Source organism: Amphiura filiformis, chromosome 16 (genome assembly GCF_039555335.1).
Source record: "Amphiura filiformis chromosome 16, Afil_fr2py, whole genome shotgun sequence".
NCBI lineage: Eukaryota > Metazoa > Echinodermata > Ophiuroidea > Amphilepidida > Amphiuridae > Amphiura > Amphiura filiformis.
The window spans coordinates 42,708,080-42,732,869 of NC_092643.1; the positions used below are offsets into that span (position 1 = coordinate 42,708,080).

Below are 24,790 nucleotides of genomic sequence, written 5' to 3' on the forward strand. Positions count from 1 at the left end.
ATTACTTGGATTACCCAAAGTGCCATTGAGTTTGCTATTGAATATATCTTTTCAGAAACCGTAGCCCCCCATATACGGCCTCAAATCAATATGGTACCCCAAAAACTTTGCCTCGAAATTAATTAAATTCAAACCATTGGAGTAATGATGACAAGTAGTCGGCTCCGAATGCTGGATGCATTCTCTACATGCCGGTATATTTGAGTGTTAAACTACATGAGATATTCTTGATATGTATAAAGCTATCTGGAGTCTCTCTCGCTCTCAAATGCTATAGAAGTTCATTTTATATATATGATAAAAGCAGGAAAGTTTCAAGACGAGTAAATATGCTATCATCACCATCGTCGATGTTGGTTTAGTCGTCGTCGTAGTCTCCTGATTTTTAGGTGTAATTTAAAGTTAAAAGCAGAAACAGAATATCGGCAATTCCGTAATTGTTTTTTTGTTTTTGTTTTTATAGAGTGCAGCAAATTTCAATGAATGATTTCTTGCGAAATCTAGTTCATGCAATATTGTGGCACATTTCTTACAAAGTAGGAAAACAGTTTTCAGTTCGGATTATTATCTGCTGCTTGGACGTAATTTGTATCGGAACTGACAGACGCGAAATCTTTGTAAAGTCTGATCTACCCGGTGACCTTACGAACCAAAGTCGAAAACCTTAATACACTTGCTAGGGATACTACAGATTCTTAGAAATGAAATGTCGCTGTAATGAATTGAATTGACACTGACACACTGAGTACGTACATTAATCAAGTATGTCACTACCACAATGTACCACAACAAACGGATAATTTTAATTGGAAGAAGTAAATACATAGATTTTTATCGCGAAAAGGTGGTCTAAACCTCTTTACATTGTATCGTTTTAAAAGGTTCATTCGAGTACAACATAGTTATAAGGCACGAGTGTAAGTATAACAAAACATCAGTAAGCCCTAGATGTATAGTGACGATTTACATTATCTACAACATGACCTGCAACGTGCCTGCGGCTATTGAATAATTACCTGGCGATGATATAGAGGTGTAAAATGCCAAACAGAGAAAGGAAGCACTGAAAATTATATCTACCTTCGTAAGTTAACCACTAAACTTCACAATTTGAACCGCTGCTTTTCTGGCAGATTTTTTACGCCAATTTTATACATAAAACCCTCTTAACCGCAAATTGAAAATTGTACAGAAAAAGTAATTTAGAAATACATAGTGCGTAGGAAATGTTTTATTTATAACAGACAAACGTGCAATTTTCACCCGCCTCGTTTATTTACAAGAAATAGATTTCTGAGCAATTATTTTGTAGTTGTTTTTTTGCTTGCTCCATTTAAAAAAAACAAATTGTACAATTAAAGCAACCGCGTTTAGGTGTCAATTGAATGCTTTTACTTTCAATTTAGTCCGGATTTTAACTTTCGGACGAATAAATCTTTCACTCGCAAAATTATTGAGAACGTCTAATATTTACCATGCTAAGTGCAACCGTGTGATATCACTTAAAAAGCGTAAAAGTATGATTTGCAGCGAAATGAAAGAATGATAGAAGGGAGAAGGGCGAAGCCAATTCAGCGGGGATAACTATGTGATGATGTAACCGTTTCGTTACCTCGCAACACTTGCGCCATACCTACCATAAAAGGACCCTAGGCTAGTCATGTTTTCATATCAAGGGAAATTTATAGTACATTCTCAACTTGACTACTAGTAGATTATGCATTCACAAATATCACCGACAATGTTTTGAATAGGTATTTTGAATGTATTAATGTTGTTAAAATGTACGCAATAACAGTATATGCTCGTGAGGTTGGTATTTAAGCAGTTAAATTCGGCTAAATTTTCCCTTGTTAGGTTGATTAGTAGTATCACCAAGAGGGGAGTTTACAAAACCTACAAACCTGAAGCGTTATATTGAAAATTTGTTTCCTTCTCATATGCCCGAGGAATAAAATAACTCTTTGTTAATCAATACCTGGCACTGCTTTGGTAATGGTATGTGCAGAATGCATACTAAAGAAAATTGCTATGTGATTTTGTGTACTGTTTGCATTTCTTGCTGCATCCAAGTGGTGAGATTATGGTCGCTGAAATAACATGATAATGTCCATAATGTAATCATGATTTAGGGCAAACCAACATGATGGTAGCTCTTACAGGTGTGTGTAGCATAGAGTGTGGGGATATGGTGCATGTAGCTATAATAAAAGACAAATATGATGACCGAATAGAAAGAAAGATAGATTAAAAAAACGTAGTTGCAAATATTTAACAGTTTAAAGTGACGACCAATTGTCGCGGTCTTCATTTTTGATATGACGCGATAGTTATTGCGCACATAATGGCATGTACCTTTCGCCCCGCATATAATAGCTATGTTATTACGCCAGACTAGCGCCCTCAAGGGATTGGGTGTATTGAAGTGACCTTTGACATTATAACCTCGTCCGGTGTTTCCCTGCGCTAAACGCAGAAATCGTCATCAAACAAAAGAGTTGATTTTAAGAACCGTCAAAAGTAGAGTTAAACACTTTATTGTCTGCAAGATTAAAAATAGCCATATCTCAGGACCTGCGTAGTGAGATTGTCAACATTTTACAATCAAATAGCAAAGGTTAAGGTCACTTCCTAGACTGCTGCCCTCATTCGTCAACGTAGCATAATACAAATACATGCGCAGTGTAGACGACTGATGGAGTTAGTCTAGGTCACTTCCTAGGAATTAAATGACTGCACAAGGTTACCTTATGTAACTCATTGACCTATCTGAATCGTGTACTGCATCCGGCTATAATGGCAACCTCTAATGTTGTCACCTCAGAGACATGAGAGGAGTGACAGTTGTTAAGTGAAGATGAAACTTTCTGTAAGGCACGTGTAACGTACCATAAATGATAGAGGTAAAAACAGATATCTCGGACAATCGTACTTTAGAAGACTCATATAAATTTACATTTCAATTATATATTTTGCGTGTATGATCAATTAGTAATCTATAACTTTAATAGTTAAATATTTCAGAAGATACATCATCGACAAATTAAAGTCGGGTTTGTGTTTAAAGCCACGGCCTGGTAAGCCTGAGGTCCTAGGTGGGATATGTCCCCCGTTAAATATTATATAACGACGGAGAAACAATATTGTAAAAGTTACCTAGATTCTTCTTTTTCATACTGCAATGTAATTTATCTTGGGAAAATAAGCTTGATAAAACCAATTGACCTGAACGACGTTATATTAACAAAGGCATCCAGGAATATGATTGGAAACAATATAAGTACATTATTTCTTGATGATACGCCATGATCCGATGCCCTTAGGAGGATTCTATTATTATCCTAAGAGTTGCGATGTACTCCCTTTCCACTTAATGTTTCCGTAATGTAGAGATACCATCAGGAGTTGAGGCTTGATATTTATCATGATGAATTGAAATCGCCTTTTTATCTATTGGTATTATCGCCTCCTCTCCTCTATCCCAAAAGTGTACTTTTTTTGTAATGGCATTATTCATAATACGAGCTGCGTCTACCAAATCTGGACAAAGTCGCTAAAGTGCTATAATAAAGATAATTAAACCAAATCTTATAGTGAATTGTTCCGACTTTGTACTGGTTATGCGGTTACACTATGAGGCAAAATCCAACTGGTTATTAAAGTAGGACAGAGGTAACATAATGGCTACAGGGCCAGGTCGCCCAATTAAAACAACCTTACGTGTGCATTATACATATAACTAATACGAAGAAAACTCAAATGTCACGGTTTAAATCGATAATGTCGCGGGCTAAGATGGAGTTCATCATGAGTAAACAACAGTATAATGTATGTTGTACAATAATATTACTACTAAATTTAGTAGAAAATGTTGTAAAGATGTTGCAAGATCATGGTTTGACCTGTGTAAATTTGATTAAAAAAAGGGAAGGTTGGAAGGTTTTATTTCAAACGCTAATGGTGACCCGCAGGTCAAATTGCTAGAATTGTACATTGTAACACCACTAAACAGACACAATGCAATTTGCAGACAGCAGCTTAATCAGCGCCAATATTGCAACATTGAAACAAACAACTATACAAACATCCAATCCAACCCAACCCCATCCCCCAGTAGGCAATTAGGATAAAGTGTCTTGCCCAAGGACACAACACGTTGGCACGAGCGGGGCTCGAACTCGCAACCTATGGATTATGAGTCAGGCGCCTTATCCACTCGGCCAAACGTGATTACTCGAATAAACGATCACAATGATTGATATTCACAAATGCATTTTGTAAATATTGTGATAAACTTATAATATTGATAAATACTATAAATAATAAAGAATATTGAGGATACGAATCATGCATTCGGGTCATGATGAACATGTTTATAGCATGTTATCACGACCACTTTATTTTATACACGTCTGTTCCTGGGAGGGTCTGCATTTTGTGAACACAAAACGATCACAAGTCAAGTGTTTAGTAGCAGATAGGGTATCCCTATCTTACCAAGCTCATTGATCAGATGCAAACTTGCTGAGATCATTAACACTTAGGTATGAATAGAATATTAATGTACCCCCTGGAATAAACATGTGATTAATTTAAGTACCATGCATTACGACTATAGGGGGTTTATATTTTAATTAAAATATCCAAAAAACAATGTGAAATAACTATGTATTGATATACAATGCTTTTGTAATTGTTTACTTTATTCATTTCAATTAAATATTAATCCTGAAAGCAATCCACGCAATCCATTTCTTTTTGTATCTTCATATATGTTATTCAACTTTTCTTTGCAAACGACAAAACAAGAAAGCTGATCATTTTTACTTTACTTGATAGTTACCTAATGTTGATGGTTGAAATACTTTCTGAAGACGCAATTTGTAACTTAGATTATTCTATTACATTATATCTAATACTACACACGCGCAACATTCTGAATTATACATTGTCTAACCAGGAGGCTATTGTTGCAACCTTCCAATCCGCCTTGGTGTTTATTGTCCACCATGCTAATATAGCGCTGCTCAAGTACCAAATTACTCTAATTGTGGGGCCATTATTGAAATGCATAGCAAAATAAACCACATGGACATAACAGGTTGATCTTATTTTTGATGCATGCATTATCTCATCAAAAGCCGTGATTAAGTTTATACTATCCTTCATCTCTATTCATTGTTATGTTTTCTTTTTTCTTGCTTATAGGTTCGTTAGCATCGACCATGCTATTATAGCGCTGCTCAAGTACCAAATTACTCTAATTGTGGGGCCATTATTGAAATACATATATAGCAAAAAAAAAAACACATGGACATAAGAGGTTGATCTTATTTTTGATGCATGCATTATTTCATCAAAAGCCGTGATTAAGTTTATATTGTCCTTCATCTATATTCATTGTTATGTTTTCTGTTTTCTTGCTTATAGGTTCGTTAGCATCGGAAGCTGCCGAACGTCTCTATTCACATCTAACACAAAACTATGACGAACTAATACGACCTGTGCTGAATGAATCAGAACCTGTAATGATCAAATTCGGATTATCCATATCACAGCTAATTGATATTGTAAGTATAATAAATATAATTCATGACCGAATTAAAAAGACTAGTTTGCGTCTGACGTCAGGGCAAAGGGGCGACATGATTGTTGCTGACCTGCGCAGTACGGCATTTTTGGTCTGGTTGACAGGACGTCATACGCAAACTGGTCTTTGTAATTCGGTCTTCAATTATAGTTTTGGTGTTTTTGTGGTTTTTTATGCATGATTATAGATGAGTTGACATATATGACGCCCTCTGTTGGTCTGAAATATAAGAACAAAACTGCAGGGCAAAATACACCATCGTCTACACGGATGAAGTTGGTGTTGTGCATTACCTTTTGAAGCAAATAATGCTATTGTACATAATCAGTACAACTAGTGTATGGAGCACGGTGGCCAAGCGGAACGGTCTCCGACTCATAGTCGGAAGATTATGGGTTCGAACCCCGGCGACGCCATCGTGTTTTGCCCTTGAGTAAAGCATTTTATCTCGATTACCCTGCTCCACCCAGGAGTATAAATGGGTACCGGCATTCGTAAATGCTGGGAAGGTAACAGACTCGCTGTGGGGGAGGTGATCCCCACAGCAACATTTCACGGTGTAGTCTGGCCTAATCGACTACGGCTATCGAAAGAGAGATGGACACCCGTCCTGTAAAATACAGATTCAACTCCTTTACTTTTACAACTAGCTTACATGTGCTACAAGTTACATAATAATCACAAACTTAAGGCAACCAACTTTTTGTTCCCCTTGTGGAAAAGTTAAAATCTTTCACAGAGGAAGTATGGGTCTCAAATAGTTGGATTACCAGTGTATTGTTTTAGGAGAAACTATAGAGGGCGTGCTGAATGTAAACATGTGACATCATAGGTCAATGTATCTGTACAAAAGGTCAGACTTGATACTTTTGACAGATCTCGGTAGATGACACAAATTAATTTTAAAACTAAATCATGATTTGCTACATAATTAGCTCTATATAATTATACAAGTGTTTTGCAAACAGAACATTATTGAAACAAATATAAACGTATAGGCAAGCTCGGTACAAGTCTAACCATCAGTAGCGGCATAATGGAGAGAAAGCTGAAGTACTTTGGCCATTATTGTCAGGAAAGATGGTGTTGTAGAAAAACAGATTTTGCTAGGGGCTATGGAAGGCAAACGAGGAAGAGGACGTCCACCAACATCTTGGACTAATGACCAAGATAATGACCATGAGAGAGAGAGAGAGAGACCATGGTCATTTTCTCTGACCATGAGAGAAAAAGAGAGAGAGAGGCAAGCTCAATTATTATTGCCAGCATTAAAAACATCTTTAATCTTAAAAAACATATCAGCTTCGTGTTTTTTCCAGCGACCAACTACTGCTATTCTATGTATCAATAAAAAATAAGGCAACCAACAACTTTTTCACATTCTACTTTCAAATTATTTTCTCTGACGTTCAAATACCAACTGCCATTTCTATATACTAAAAAGTATAAGGCTAAAAATATCACCATTTAATAATTCATAACACTGACACATTCGGCAAAATATATTTTGGGACTTTAATAAAGAAGAACATAACTCTCAGCTTTCATGCTACGAGTAGTGCTATTTATTCGTTATCTGCTCATGTCATGGCACTTTAAGGTAAAACTTAATACGCACCCAGTGTACAAAAACAAAATAAGTATTTTATAAACATCAAGTTGGACATTCTTATCAGTTCCAAGAAATTGCAAATGAATGATGCAATAACTAATATGATACATTTTTTCTATCGACAGGATGAAAGAAATCAAATTATGACAACTAGTATGTGGGTAAAACATGTAAGTATACCAATAGTTTCTATTTATTAATGTTATTTAACCCTAGAAAAGAACTACTGAGGCATATTTTGTAACACAGACTACGAAGGCGGGATTGCACCCCTTAATTTTCAATTATAAACGTCGTATGCCATCATATCTGGTACCAATGTATTGCTATGGGTCTCCTCCATCCAGTGACATCAAAATAAGTACAACTATTCCACACATAATGTCTCTATGATGTCATAATATGAGGGCGCCCATGCCAAATTTTGGCTACGTACAAAAGTATAGGCAAAGTTGATTTTCGGGTAAAAAATCTACAAAAATAAGTACAAAGTCAGTAGCTCTTGGAATTATTTTCATCTTTGATGGCCGGTCCTACTCCCTTGGGTAAAAATGTTATCACTAAAATGAGCGCAAAGGATGGATCTATGATTAGCTTAGGTCGTTTGGACGTAAATCCTAGGAGGTTGTAGTTATAGGGTTAAGGAATCCTATACATCCAAATAATCTTTTTGAGGCAGTGAAAACGTAAATAATGGGCGAGGTGCAGTTGAACCCACCGAACCCATTATTTAAACGTTTTTCCTTTTTTTGTAAACTATTTTAAGTTGTTTACTTAAAGGTGGAGCCGTACGCGTAAGTGACAGCGCGAATCGCGGAAATATTGCACGCATAACCAAGCATTATACTTGACCCGTTATTGCAGAATAAACCGGGAGAATAAAGGACTCTCACGTGATGTGTTTTAACAAACCACAGTGCGCGATTTATATAGGTCGTGAGGGTAAAAGAATAATAATTAATCATATTTACGTCCATTAAAAACTTGCTGTGTATGTGTTTAATTTTTGATTGGAATCCATGACATACCTGATATGTTTATTTGACGATGATGATATTGATAATAAGCAAATAAACAAACAATAACGATGTGTTTTTCGAGTCCAAAAAACGGGAAAATATATGAAAATATATTTATCAGTACCGACGATAAAATGTACAGTTTGAACTTTAAATGTAACATTAACAATGTTTCGTAGTCTATGTTACACCAGTGAGATTTTAGAAATAACCCGTTTTACGTTGGAAATCAACTACTGCAAAATAGTATATCTCAAAGTGAGTACATTTGCAGTTTGTTTTGATGCGGCGCAGCTTGACAAAGTGCATTAAAGGCCCTAGGCAACGTAAAGCAAACGTTTTTCTATTAGTAAAGTGTAAAATAACCGGTAAGGCTGTCGATAGAACTAAGGCATACGAGCAACTTTATTCGTGTAATTTAAAACATATCAGAATCTTGACTGATAGATTTATTTTCTTTCTAGGAAAATTGAAGGTTTTGGTTTATTTCTTTTTAAGAGATATACGCACGCATACTTTGACTTGCACCTTCAATACCACATTATGTTTGTTCCTTAAGTTACATAACCGCACCAGCCACACCACCAGCCGCGACCCTACCTTACACACACCACCAAACACGTGCACATTAGGTGGTGTGTATGAGAGTGGTTGGTGGGGTGGGGTGTTTTGGTGAGGTAGTGTGCTAGGTGGGTGGGGTGTGTAGGGGTGTGTATGGTGGGGGGGTGTTGGTAAGGTGGTGTGTTAGGTGGGCGGGTATGGGGTGCGTATGAGAGTGGGTGGTGGGGTGAGGTGGTGTATTAGGTGGGTGTGGGGTGTACGGGGGTGTGTAGGGTGTGTGTATATGGGATAGAGTGCATATTTGCAAGAAGGAGGGAGGACCATCCATGATGTGATCTTATGTATAAGGGGGAACAGCGTCGCCAATTCATAAAGACTGTATAGTTGTGTGTCAAAGAACTATGATGATAGGCAACTTGGTATTTACAAGGAGACTCAGCCCACTGCCGTTGTTGTGACAAGTGATACCATTGTTTTCTGCAACCATAACGGGACGCTAAAATATTATAACCCATAGGAACACATAAGTAAGGGTTAGGGTTAGGATTAGGGTAAGTGTTAGGGTTATGGTAAGTGTTAGGGTTAGGGTTAGGGTTAGGGTTTGGATTTTTTTTATTGCGTCCCGTTATGGTTGCAGAAAAAAAAATTACGCGTCCCGGACCCGGGTTAATAGGGACCTGTAAAAAAGTTTTAAAAATATCTTAATGTGCAAGAAAGAAAAAGACCTTTCTGCTAAAAGGGAGCACGTGATAGCAATAATGGTTAAACTAGTTACAGGGTGTCCCATAATGATCTTTACCGTTCAATTTTTTTAAACTATGACTATCATTGCTACTGGTCATATTGTTTTAGGAATTTTAGAATTAAAGCATTTGGCAATTGGGGTAAAAATCACATAATTAACTGTATGTTTCTCACATCTTCATTCGGTCATATATCCAGAATCATTCATCATATCACACTTTACATCTGTGCCAAATTTGGTCTTTTCCTAACAAATGTGCATGATTTGTATAATTACACCAAGCGGCAGCAGCAGCAATTGGACGATAGTAATAAAGCATTTATGGCTTGCGCGCTAGACATAATGCACCATTAAAGGTAGATTTAAAACTGGTCAACAACACTCACTTTTTGAACCGAATATTTCAGAGAAACCATTCTCCGTCATCAGCAGTGTCTGATGTGACTGATGATTCTTTAGTGTTTCTAGATGTTGACAATGTCCTTTTTGTCCTTTTGTCCTTTGTGATGGTGTTTTGTAATTATAATAGGGAAAAGCGTCGCCAATTCCTGAAGCTTGAACTATAAAAACAACTGTATAGTTGTGTGTCAAAGAACTATGATGATAGGCAACTTGGTATTTACAAAGAGACTCAGCCCACTGCCGTTGTTGTGACAAGTGATACCGTGCCAGTGATCCTTTTACTGACAGTATAGCTATATCGCATACTTTACACGAAACACATATTAAAATTACATTCCAGGTGGAATTGTAGGGTATTCCACGGGCTCATTGTGAGATAGCAATTCAAATATTTAACATAAACCTGATACGTAGCTGTGTACACTATGACTGGTAGAACCATTACAGATTATACCGTAGTAGCTCATAGTGAAGTGTAGCAGGCTCCAAACGAACACTTTTATTGCTTTCATTTCATACATTACATTATGTGCAAGTGAAATTTATAAGCTTATATTTTTATGCTTGTATTCCGTTTATGATTAACATTGTCAACTGCGTGAATTATTTTGCTTCGTTAGAACAACCCTTCATCAGGCTTGTTTAGGGACTAATTTTGTTTTGACGATTTCCAAGTTAGCGGTTCACTACTAGAGGCTGCCAAATAGGGCGATCAGCACGGCACACTAGGCGAGCAGGCAAGCGAGCTAAAATATCTGTATGACTACAACAGGCATTTTATAATAGTCTCTATAGGGTAGTAATCTACAATTGAAACAGCTGTGGTAACGAAAATTAAAGACGCAATCAGTTTAAATGAATACCTTGATATGTAAAGGCTGGAACAGACTTTGTTTTATTAAGGAAATATGATTACGAGACCAGGTTATGAGACCTTTAGTTGGACCGTATTCAAGTCGAAAGATTTTGTGCCATTACGTGTTACAATAACGGGCTGTCTCATTTTAGTTGAGAATATGGTGTTAATTATTGTATATTGGTATAAGTAAACGAACAATCCCAACATTTCTTATTATTTGTAAGGAAACCCGGACTATAACATTCATATTACCGTATCTTATACTGAGCACAAAAAGTATCCGAATACCTAAAATAAAAGCAATAGCTTAAAGACACTAAACTTAATTTACCAAATGAAGTAATCAATAGATGAAGAATTTTGTTCTGCGTATTTTGATACCTCATTCGGCACAATTCGATTTTATTTTCCCATGTTATACCAATTTGAGTAATAAAAAATAGGTATCAAAATACGCAGAACAAAACTACCCATCTAATGGTTACTTTATATGGTATTTAAGGTTGACTGTCAAAAAAAACCCTCATATATTGCAACAGCAGGTTTAACTCTAATGTCTAATACCATTCAATTAAGAACATAACAATACCGTAGCAGTATGTCCCAAAAGTAAACGGACCCATGCTGAACTATTTTTTCTCAATCCTGTATTGTTGTAAAGTACAATACTTTGCAACTTTTGGTTTGGTTAGTCTGGTACACAATCTTAAAATATGACAATTGTTATTGTCCACCATTTGAATATTCAATTGTTTTTTTCTTTAGGAATGGAAAGACCACTCTTTAGCTTGGAACAAAGACGACTACGATGGAATAGGATCTATTCATATACCAGCTTCTGAAATATGGAGACCAGATATTTTACTTTATAATAAGTAAGTGTACTTTTTTCTTTTCTTTTTTCCGATTTTTCCAACTATAATCATTCATGGTTGATTTTATTAAGGGGAAAAATATCAAACCCCCAAAAAATTACAATTTTGTATCCACAAATGACAGAGTGGTAACTTGTGTTCACTTCAAAATCAAGATAATTAGACAACTTTCAAACGCAAAACTTAAGTTAATAGTTATTATGTACCAGACTCTGGTACGCCATTAAATAGAAATAATAAAGCTCTATATATCTATCTAACGGTATCTTACTACACTCTGGATAATCATTGTCTGCAGAGGCTTTCAATTTGAATGTTATCAAGCCATGGGTCGTCGATCTCATCATTAAATCCAAAGTCTATAGAATTTATAAAGCTCCATATATCTAACGGTATCTTTTTTTTAGAGTAAAGGCTTTCAAATCGAATGTTCTCTTATCAAACCGTTCGTCGTCATTCAACCTGGTCTCCTTACTAAACTGCCGTATATAATCACTTTACATATGGCTCTAAACTGATTATCTAGAGCAGTTTAGGATGACCACACTGACGCCCTCTGTTGGTCAACGTTCCATTAAGGATACTCTTGCTTTCTTGCCCTGCGGGGCCATTATATATTGGAACCTCATTAGTTGCCAGTCCTCACTATAGGAGTTCCGGCTTCAGCCCTTGATGGTTTTTTTAAAGCCCTGACGGGCTGGGGCCCAGTATCAACAAAAAACATCAAGACCGTAAGCCCAGCAGGACTGAGGCCGGAAACTCCCATAGTGAAGACTTGCAACTAACAGAGTTCCAATATATATTGACCCCGAAGGGCAAGAAAGCAAGTTGAATGTGTTATTCTTTTTAGGGACAGCCGTCACTCATATTATTTTTACCCCTTAATTTTCTTCATTCTTCAGGCTCTGTCTTCTATTAGGGGCTTATATATAGTTTTTTCCATTGTTTTTGAGAGCTAATTGTTTCTTCGTAGAACTTGATTTCATTGAATTAAGACACAGTTTATTTTGCTCTGAGCTTGTCTTGATTGCTGCTGAGTTGTATTTGAACTTATATTGTTGACTAAATTAGTAAATCAACAAGAAGCAAGAAGGATGACTATTAACATGGTTGTGAAAGTGTTGTCCAAATATTTTTCTGTATAGGAGACTCAAAAGGGTAGAACAGATTTTACTTAAGCTTCAAAGCACATTCAATGGAATTGTAAATAAACAAACGGAAACTAAACACTTGAATCAAGCTACTGTATAATATACTATCTCTAAAAGTTTAAACTGACTTGCAGCACAAGAAATTCAACTAACCTTGAATTTTCGATGTGTGACACAGATCTTCATCAGAAGAAGTCATGTGATGTTGTGTTGAACTTGCCCTTTTGTTGACCATTGGCGACTTTTGGTCGAATGAGGGCGTTGTCTAACTAAATCGTTATCAAGGCCTGGAGTTGCCATCTTTATAAAACGCCCTCATTCGACCAAAAGTTGCCAATGGTCAACAAAAGGGCAAGTCTAACACGTCACCATATGACTTTTTCTAATGAAGAAATGTGTCACACATTGAAAATGTAAGGTTAGTTGAATTTGTTGTGCTAAAAGTCAGTTTAAAGTTTTAGAAATTGTTTATCACCAGAAAGTATAAACTTACATACAAGTACTGTACTATCTTATTCTAATGTATTGTTGGTTTGTTTTGTTTTATTCCAGTGCCGATGGCTTTTTTGATGTTCAGTTTCTGGTGAATGCAGTAGTATCGTCTGACGGGAAGGTCATCTGGGTTCCGCCAGCTATCTATAAGAGTTCATGCAAAATTAACATCGAATATTTTCCCTTCGATGAACAAAAATGTACTATGAAATTTGGACCATGGACACATGACACTGCCAAAGTTGACATGCTAATGAGCGATAAAATCGTCGACCAGGAAGATTATTGGGAGAATGGCGAATGGCAGATCATGGAATCACCGGCAAAATTAAGCCGGGTGGACTACCCATGCTGTCCTAATGAATTTTACGTTGATATTACTTTCGAATTTATACTACATCGAAAGCCTTTATTTTATGTGGTAACGTTAGTTGTACCGTGCCTACTGATTTCATTTCTGACAATTTTGGTGTTCTATCTACCTTCTGATAACCAGGAGAAAATTACATTGTCAATTTCCATTTTACTGGCGCTTATTGTGTTATTACTTTTAATCCCGTCCATTATCCCGCCAACCTCCACAACGTTGCCTCTGATTGGAAGATATATGCTTTTTACAATGGTGCTTGTGACGTCATCAATAACATTAACTGTAGTGGTCATTAATGTACATTTCCGGTCACCGAGAACTCACACCATGCCTAATTGGGTCAAAACTGTTTTTCTTCAATATTTACCAACTGTAGTTTGTCTTCGAAGACCTGATGTGATCGAGGATATGAAAAAGTATAAGGAATTAAAGAAAGTTGCAAAAGGTCAACTTAAAAAAAACTATTTTAAAGGTTTGAATGGTCATAGACAATTAGATAAACGCGGCACTACTAAAGCAACTTCCAGATATATATTAAATACAATAACACCATCTTTACTAGAGGAAATAGAACACAGAGACAAGGAATTAGTTGGTTGCTCGAACGCTTCTCCAATCAATACGGAATGTGCTGACTTAGTAGATAGTGTGGAAATTATTGTAAATCACCTTAAATCTGAAGATGAGAACGCAAAGGTGAGTGGAAAAGCTTTTTTTGACTTTCATCTGTCTTTCTTCCTCTCTTTCTCCTTCATTTCTCTGTTTTTTTCTTTTTCTTCTATTTTTATTGTTTTCTTTCTTTGTTTCATTCTTTTTTCTTTCTTTCTCTCTTTCTTTCTTTATATCTTTATTTTTTATTTGTTCTTTCTCTCCTTCTCTTTTTTTCTTTCTTTCTTTCTTTCTTTCTTTCTTTCTTTTTTTCTTTCTTTCTTTCTTTCTTTCTTTCTTTCTTTCTTTCTTTTCTTTCTTTCTTTCTTTCTTTTTTCTTTCTTTCTTTCTTTCTTTCTTTCTTTCTTTCTTTCTTTCTTTCTTTCTTTCTTTCTTTCCCTCTCCTTCTTTTCTTTCTCTTTCTTTCTTTCTCTCTTTTTCTCTCCCCTCTCTTTCTTTCTTTCTTTCTTTCTTTCTTTCTTTCTTTCTTTCTTTCTTTCTTTCTTTCTTTCTTTCTTTCTTTCTTTCTTTCTTTCTTTCTTTCTTCTTTCTTTCTTTCTTTCTTTCTTTCTTTTTTCTTTTTTTCTTTCTTTCTATTTCTTTCTTTATTCTTGTTTTCTTTCTTTCTCTCTATTTTTTTTTTTTTGTTTTTTTCTTTCTTTCTTTCTTTCTTTCTTTCTTTCTTTCTTTCTTTCTTTCTTTCTTTCTTTCTTTCTTTCTTTCTTTCTTTCTTTCTTTCTTTCTTTCTTTCTTTCTTTCTTTCTTTCTTTACAAGCAAGAATTAGCCACACGTAATACTAACATAAATAGTATTCTAACGACTTACGATATCGACTCAAACTTGAAGGTAGTCAAAGGTAATGGTCTGGTTGTACTTTTAAGGCTATAAGATATCTTTAAAGACTTGTTTTAATTGACGAAACTGAAGGGCATGGTTGATGCAGTTTTAACACCTGACCAACACACAGCTATTTAGATACAAACACTTTTGATTTGGTGAACAAATAAATAGCTGCCTTTGGGTATTTTAGCACACAACGCTCTAAATTTTGCAACGGATAATGTAGTTGTGAATAAATGGTTGAACCGTTTGTTGCAATGTCTTAATGCTACGGACTTTGAATAAACCTGTGTAAACAGAGTGCCTATATGACAATATAAATCCAATAAAACAGCCATATGATAGGTGTCAATTTTTTTTGGAAAAGGGCTCGTATTAAATTAGTAATTTCTTGGCTATTTAATTTGAATAAAGAGCAAAGAAATTGTCTTCCATCAATTACGAGCCCTTTACCAAAAGATATCATATAAACTCTGCATGTACACATGTTTATTCAAAGTACGTAGCATCAATAGAGTGCAACAAACGGTTCAACCATTTGTTCATAACTACATGCATTAACCGTTGCAAAACTTAGAAACTAATAACAGCAAGCCTACTTCAAAGATATTTTTCAAAATATTCAGGAAAACAATTTCAATCATCTATATTCGGTTTCAAAATGCTTTTTCTATCTTTAGTGTAAACACCAAAATCCCTTTTTCAAAACGTACAATTTTGATTAAAGCTTTACGCCGAATTTATTCATAATATCTCGCAAGAATTTATGATCCATTTCATTCTAGCAGAACGATCATATTCATTATTCAATTCCAGAAAAAGTATCATTATTTTCGATCGTCAAATTGTTCGCTGGTCTGTTAGTCTAGTGCGAGATAACATGACTGCATGGTTGAAACGTACCATGATTAAGCACAGTTCACGACTACTATATCAAGAGTACAGACTATGTAAAGTTGTATTTTCTTTAACCTGCCAATTTTGTGAATTGTCAAATATGTTTTGCTGAGTAAGTAAGATTTCACAGTCGAGGACTTTACAATCACAAACCATGATATAATTTACAACACCGTTGTCACACCTTATAACGTCCCTCTTGTGATGCTTACATACTCTACGAGCTACGCCCTTAATGTTCTGCATGCTAGCCATTGGCTTCAACATAAAAAGATCAAGTTTTGCGATATTTTCTCAAAATATCAAGAGCTATGTCAAGAACCTCTGAACCAAAACTAGGCTAATTGTTTGTACTCATTTTAATGCATTTCTCATGCTGATTCCAAATATGGTCATGAAAATGTCCAATTATAAAATGTTTTGATTTTTAAATAAAATTTGAAACTTGTCGACTGCAGTCGACACCAGCGTGGCAAGAGTTAAAGAAATTATGGGTTACGGCAGTGACGCTATACCATTCAAAACATGGCAGCCATAATATCGACGAGCTGTAGGCATGATGATGCCGATTTGACATGCAGGGTTTCATTCCTGATACTGATTACCAGTGTCGTATCGGCAATTAATGGCCGACCAAAATGGAAATCCAAGACGTGGTGCTCTTGATTGTGTCATAAATTATCGAAAGCTGATGAAGGTATTCAATATACCACACAAAAACCGTTCTAACCTATAAATTGAAATTTAAGGGGTACTACACCCCTCGATAAATTTGTGTCTATTTTTGCATATTTCTCAAAACTAATAACACAGTGGTAACAAAGTTATGTATATTATAGGGCAAGGAATCCAATTACTATACTGGAATTTCAGTGACCCAAGTCAAGCGGTTCGTTATTTATGATAAGAAATAAGGTACAATTAGGATGTACCTCATTTCTTATCATAAATAACGAACCGCTTGTCTTGAATCACTGAAATTTCAGTGTAGTAGTTGTATTCCTTGCCCCAATAATATACATAACTTTTGTTACCAGTGTGTTATTATTTTTGAGAAAATGCAAAAATAGTCACAATTTACCACAGGGTGTAGTACCCCTTAATATCGATATGTGTTGTATGTATGATGATGCCTATTAAATCCAAATTTTGACCAATTTCTATGTTTTTCCCTCAATTTAGGCGGTAGAGGAGTGGAAATTCGTGGCTATGGTAATTGACCGTATCTTCCTATGGATGTTTAGTATACTATGTCTATTTGGTACACTTGGACTTATTTTGAACGCACCTATGTTGTGGGAAGCAAGCAATATGCATCCAGTGGTAAACTATACTAAACCAGAGGTACTTTCTACTATCAAATACAACCAATCATACCGCCCAGATTTCTGACGTTTACAGGGCTCTATTTAACTTGACGTTGAATAACATGTGTGTGTTTTCATTAAATGCGCTGTGAAGGAGAAAAGGAAGAGAGGGAGGACGGAAGGAAGGAAGGAAGGATGGGACAGCAGGGTTTTTTTTCTTCTTCGGACATGCAAGCACAAAATTTAATGAGGATAATTGGAAAATGATCCAGCCATGCAACGATATGTGTTGGACAGGAATGGCACCAATAATTTGTGCTACGTTGAAACCAAATGGCACGTTGTGCCAAGTTCACTAGTGCTTCCACATTAACATCGACATCAACAGCAGCAGCAGCATCATCAGCAGCAGTAGCAGTCGCCACAGCCATAGCAGCTATATTACAGTAGTAGCCGACGTAACGATCAGCAAACCTACTCAGTATTTTAACACAATCTTATAGTAATAAAGCTTAAAATATATGCAGACTTTTCAATTAAAATAATCTATTCTCGCTTGTTGTATAATATAAACATATTGACTACCTGGCCGTGTTATATTAAGTTTTGTTCGATTTCCACCATTACTATGATTACTCAAACAAAATATTGCTTTAACGTGGCCATGCACTTTCAAAAATGCATGAATTAAAGGTGTTGTAACTTATTCTTTTGTACTAAAAATTACCTTTTTTAGCCAAAAATGGTATAAAGCTGTTCCTGGAATGGCTAGATTACAAAAAATACACATAAGCCAAATTTGGGTTTTTTACTTTTACTATAGTGTGTTTCCTAAAATATGGGCAAAAAATGTGGTGTTGGGGGAGGGGTTGTGATTTTCATTAGTTTTGTTTTTACACCAAATCTGTGTTTAGATTTATTGACTAATTTTCCTTCCAAAAATGAATACTTTTACACATTCGAATTTATAATTATTTTAAAAGTTACAGCACTTTTAATTAATGCATTTTTGAGGATGTACAAACCTCTTATGCTTTATACTTCAGTTGCGCGTGATATTTATTTACATCTTTTGCAAGGGCAGTGGTAATGAAATTCAAGTGTTCGAATTACGAGTGATACATATTGTAATTGAAATTTCAGATTAATCAGATTTGCAATAATTAATCGTGTTTGAAATCTTAAGTATTGTTCATGTAACGTGTACTTGGTGTAATTGCGTACTTTTGCTTACTCTTTCCAAAGTCATGGTGTAGACCTATTTCAGTTTTTAAAAATAATACAAAATGAACATCTCATGACCCTTTTACAGTGGTTTACATTTGACCTTTCTCGTCAGGTTTAACTACATTTTTTTTAAAATATGAAACAAGTTTAATTTAAAAACCAAAGCGAGAACGTCCACGCTTTGCAAAAATATTCTCACTGTGTATGTGTGTATTTTAAAATGTCCTGGACATTTTTTAAATAAAATAGACCCCGCACACCCCTACTTAAGATCTGCAACCGAGAACCTTTTTCGACTAGAAAAATCCAACCAAACCGTGGACCCCGGGGACCTAAATTAACCGCCCAACCGAGGACAAACAACGAGCACACCAGGCTTATTACATACCAGTGCTAGATCCCCTACCGAACAAACATTGGTTTAAACGGCGACTTACACGCTGCTTTGCATGTTCGCTGATTCCGGCAACCACGGACGTCCTCATTTGCAGGTGTGTCCCCATTTAGGCAGTAAAAGTCAGATTAAGGTCCGCGGTTGCAGGTCTTTATAAACGCACACATCCACCATACATCCACCACATACGGTCCCGGCACACCCCGTGCTTATATACACATCCCACACACAAAATCACAAAAACCTTGATGATATAACATACCCAAATCATCCGGCCCAACGAAATACTGACAAGAATACATGAAATTCATAAACATTAATAATGAATATTCAGCTTTGTAAAGTTCCACACATCCCACACACAAAATCACAAAAAACTTTATGGAAATAACATACACAAATAATCCGGCCCAACGAAATACATGAAATTCATACAAAAATAATAATGAATAATCAGCTTTGTTAATTAAAGTACAAAGTGTGTATAATTAGTAACTGTTTTTAAATAGCAGTAAGTATATTACTATATTTTGGCTAATTGATTTTTACCATGATGGCGATTACATGGCCAGGAGCGAGTCAATACCGGTAAACATGCTGAAGATTCATAATGGTGTCAGTCTGTGCATTAGATATAGCTGGCCACACGGACAGCTAGCCTGTCAGAATACGCTCATGATTATTTTCCAAGTAGGAACTCAACGAGGTCGTACGAATCTCAAATTAGTCCAACTACAAGACGGTGCTGGCGCCAGTGGTTTAGGTTGGGAATCGGTTTAATATTTTCAAATAATTTGTTCGTTAATATCTTTTTGTTAAATTATTTATTATCTTTTTAGATATTGCTAAGTAATCATCAAGCTGTATGGCATGTTATTGCAACTAAAGAAACAAAAAAGGAGTCCGCACATGTGTAAGACAAGAAAAATCGCACGCAAACCACTCACCAACCAGCCATCCGAATATCCACACCCTACAACCCCACCCTGTCACACACACCCCTACCCCATTCGGCCCACACACCCTTAAATTGACATGTTCATACAGTGCACATTTACATACACACCCCACCCCTACCACACACCCCACTCATCCACTCGTCACACATCCGTCACACAGTGATATATATACAGGGATTTACCTCCCCCCCCCCCTCCCAACCACAACACTCATATTTTTTCTTCATTTTAGAAATACACACTTATATCTTGTGATATAATAATCCTACTGGATAATATAATAATAAAAATGCAATTGGAAATGTGTAATTATAGATGTTGAAGCTCAGGTCGGTCAGGTACGATGCCCGTAGGTTTAACGAAGCTTTATGTGACGGTTTTGTGGCAAATTATTTTCGGGAAGCTAGGCAGAAAAGCTGCTATGCATTTTATTCTTCCTATACTCTTTCATAATAAATAATTGTATTTGTTGATGACGCACTGCATTTTTTGTAATATCGGAAAAAAATGATACTAAACATCTAAAGTCTCGTGCATCTTAGAATAGAATTGAAGTAGTTTTATTATTTGTTAATTTATTTCGTTTTTGTTTGGGTTTGGTGTTTTTATATAATCTTTAATACATGTAATATCTTTGTAATATAATGATATCTCTATGAATTGTATATCTATATTCGTAAAGGTATACTCACCGAAGGGCTATGCACTTTTCGGGATTTTGTTTATTGGGAAAAATAATGGATGAATTATGGATCCAAAAGATCGAGAAGGTGTTTATCTTCAAATCATTACTGATATTTGTCTCGTCTGCAAAGGTTATTCATTTTTCATCTCAAAATGTTTACTATCTATACCATGCCAATGTTAATATCTATTATACCGAAGGCAAAAACATCTTTGTATGTTTGCTTATTTCAAATTGTAAATTGCATGACTCTCTGAACTTTGAACTTTGACCAAGACATTGACCTGTTCTAGTTGACGTTTCTGAAGCCAAATTCGCACAAACAGGTTGTTCTTGGCGTTTTCTCTCGTAATCAAACATATTTTTTTCACTATGTCATATCAATGCGACCAGTACGCTATATGTGGTTAAAAATAACCCATTAAGAAGAATCGCACGTGACCCACGGGTGCTGCCATAACAAGACCACCAAGTAACTATAATTACTTAGGTGACGGATCACTATACACAAACGTTGGTAATTTGTCAGGCACAAGTTATTGGTAACTTATTACATATGGGGGCTCTGATTTTTTTTTAATGTTTATAATTATATCAGGAACTAAATTTTGAAACTATTAACGGAATATTTATAAACGGAAAGTTGCAAATAAGTCTAACATTTTGCTGCAAATGCTGGTCATGCTTGCCGCCTTCCATTCAAATGGATGCTACAAGAAAGCCAAACACTTTCAATCCATACATCCTGTCTGTACGCTGTAATGTCAGCGCCCAAGTGTATCACGTGGCGATTATTTTTAATCCAGTATCTTTAATCACCTAAGCTAACTGACGACAGTGGGAATTATTAGGTTAGGCTTTACAGCCGGTTTGTACTGGAAATGCTATCAGCTGATTTGTAACGCCGTATGATATATCATGTAACTACATATCGTTTTTAACGTGGTACTGAAAAGTGGTCATCATTACAATCTTTTTTCGCGACATGGTATTATAAGAAATTTATACTTAATTTGGGTAAAGATTTATACTTAATTTGGGTCAACTATGTAATTCATTGACATTTAAACCCATTGGAAATAACACTAGTCTTGATCCAACTTTACTCGTAAGATCTTACACGAAGCTGTTTCATAATAATAGCATTGACTCGATTAGATATTTTACACGTGACCATGTTCAGCTAAAAATGCATGTCTGATCGCTATTATACCGTGACTGAAAAGGCATCATTGCAGTCATGCTACCGGTAGCGCCAACGGTACAAACTGGGTGTAATTCCTTATACCTTAAAAATAACAATACATCTTGTTTTTATGTATAACATTGTAGAAATCATATAGCACCTTAATACGAACAAATGCACGTGGGCGCTTTATGGCTTTGAATTATTTTTTTATTCACTTCAGCTACATCGATTTTGCACGTGGCATATTTTCGCTTTATATCTTTCTTTTGAAATACAAATCTGTAGACGATAAAAAGAAATCATTTTCATGTTGTCATTGACTTATATATGGGATTGAAATAACTCAACATAATTGTGGATATATCTGTGGCAGCATGTCTTTTGCAAAATATGTTTAATTGTAATATCCCGTAAGTAATGTAGAAATTTGCCTTGAAGGCATCCAATTAGCGAATGAATTATACCTTATTTTGAATAGGTTTCTTTTAACTTCATTGTACTGATTTGTATGCATAAACACATGAATGCAAGCTGCAATTAGGTACGATTTGTGTTGTTAATGAGTTATCCAAATACTGTAATGGAGTGCCTATTATTGTATTATTTTATTGCACATAAACTTCTTGTAGCTCTCTTTAAATGTAATCGGAATTATTGCTGTACAGCCAAGCATGTTTCCTTAAACACCCAGTATGGGGATTTAGATTGATTCTATTAAAAGTGCGTTGACCGCATTTTGCTGGAAATGTATATTATGTATCTTAAGAATAGCTTATGTTGATAGAAGATTGCATGTGTTTACCATAAACCTACAGTTTCACTGCCTATAAATGCTGGGACAGTGGTATTATGGATGGAGGGCGAGCAAGTTATCTGATGTATCAAATTATTTTCTTATTGCTCCGTCAAAAAGTAGTCATAAACTTAATACAATTATAGGGAAATATGTAATACTAACTTTTTTTATTTATTTTTTTTAAATCTAACTTACTGGTTGGATTTCCAACATTTATATAGCATGTTGCAAAGTCCAGTTTACATTTACATTTGAAATGTCATCATTCAATTTTATGATGAACCAGTCCTTTGTAAGTCCACGTTATGATTTGAGTCATTCTTCAAATCAAGGCCAAAGTTCACGATGACCCGTGACCCATGACCTAGTAAGAATACATCAGATGTAGGGCACTTTTAAATCAAGACTATCCTATTGTTTCTCAAAAACAACGCCTCAAAATCTACTATAATCTTGTCAAATATTGGGTTGGCGACGACTTGCTACAAAATGACTAAGTTTAGTATTAATTTAAAGCATTGCTTGAGTCATTTCCGAAAAGTTTGTGTGGATTTTTTTAGAACAAATATTGACTGGTCTGTTGTTTTAGCACTTGATTTATTTTGTTTTTGTTTATTTTTGAAAATTATTCATCGTTTCAATTGCAGCAAATGTTGCATATGAATGAAATATTAGTTGCAATTAGTTTTGTCAGAAATGAATAAAATAAATGAAAATAAAAAAAGATTACCAAAGAATTTCCCGGGGACTTTAGAAGTTCGTTTTTGTAGATTGATTATACTCTTTAATTTGCCTTATATCAGATAGAGTCCATGCTAATACCAACTAATTAATGTGCATATATTAGTAAGGGGTCACAGCGGATACGGGTTTAATGTTTTGCTGTTGGACATAGATCGTTTATGCAGTAATTCCTATGTACCACGCTGATGATTAGTTTTCCATATCCAATTCAATTCTTACAAACAATGGATTTCATAAGCCTAATGTGTCACGATATTCACAGCTTCAGCAAGCTTTTTTAAATTTGATGCTCTAAATGATTGGTAAGCTTATACCAAATTCCTTTTTGTTTATTTATTCCCATTATTTGTTTTTTATTTTAAATTAATACGCAAGATGTTAAGTTCATATATTCAGATATCTAAATTATACAAACTCATTGCCGCCTTGGTTTTTATAAGCTTATTAATGAGCAATTAATTACTGACCAATAAGAGTACTCGTATCAACACGAACTGACCAATAAGAGTACTCGTATCAGCACGAAAATATATCTCCCTATAATATCACTGGCCACAGTCAAGCGACATCTCTATGGAAGCGACTCGACTATAACTCAGCGCCATTGCACATTTTTCAGCTCAGGCATTGTTATAGACCATGAATCGTTCTTAGTGTATAATGTACAATAGTTTTTAATTAGAATGATAATAGAAATTATGTATAATGTAAAATAATTTCAAAATAAAATTTCAAAAAATTGAACCTACTGCCGGACGGTAGTTTAAAAGTGATGTACATATTTTGATAGATAATTATGTATACTATGTCCAAATGGTGAACAGAAATAAACGGGATAAATCTCAATATACTGTCAGTAATTTCATTAATTCACTGAATTAACAATGGGCTTTTTAGGAAATCTATTGATACTTCCTTATTATGTTGATTTTTACGTTTCTGACAAGAACATTGAAACGTATAGTGGAATCGTATTTGTTTCCACTCTACACTTTCACTTTGGCGGCAAAACACCCCTAAAATATCACCCAAAGCTTGAAAAAATTGAAAAAAAATCTGATATTTTGCAAATATATTTTGAAAATGTCTTGTTTTCAAACAACTTTCCTAATCAATCCACTTTAGCCAAAAAACGGCTGTTTTTAGTTTCATGCGCCTACCAAATCCCAAAATGTAAAATTTGGGTCACTCGTGCCCGTTTTTATTTGTCTCCTTATGGCCGATATAGCTATCGGTACACCGGTGCACCGGTGGAGACAATAAGATTTTAATTGTGGACCCAGCAAGCAAACATGGCTTAAAGATAATTATAATTTACATCCTATTATCTTGAGCCCTTTTGTGTTTGTTGGGTCCCACTCCCAAATAATAAATGTTATTATCCCCTATTTTGCGCCGATAGCTTTACCGGCCCTAAAAGGACGTTC

The 24,790-nt window shown here is 35.4% G+C and overlaps 1 protein-coding gene across 1 annotated transcript in view; it reads left to right on the plus strand.

Annotated features, from left to right (window-relative positions):
* LOC140136029 (neuronal acetylcholine receptor subunit beta-4-like) overlaps window positions 1-22,796 on the plus strand; it is a 103,724-nt gene extending 80,928 nt beyond the window's left edge. The window contains exons 2-6 of the mRNA XM_072157733.1: window positions 5,431-5,570; window positions 7,328-7,372; window positions 11,554-11,663; window positions 13,367-14,372; window positions 17,245-22,796. Of these exons, the coding sequence (XP_072013834.1) occupies window positions 5,431-5,570; window positions 7,328-7,372; window positions 11,554-11,663; window positions 13,367-14,372; window positions 17,245-17,454 (1,511 nt within the window). The 3' untranslated portion in view covers window positions 17,455-22,796. The remainder of the gene's footprint in view (window positions 1-5,430; window positions 5,571-7,327; window positions 7,373-11,553; window positions 11,664-13,366; window positions 14,373-17,244) is intronic.
* Window positions 22,797-24,790: the final 1,994 nt, after the last annotated feature.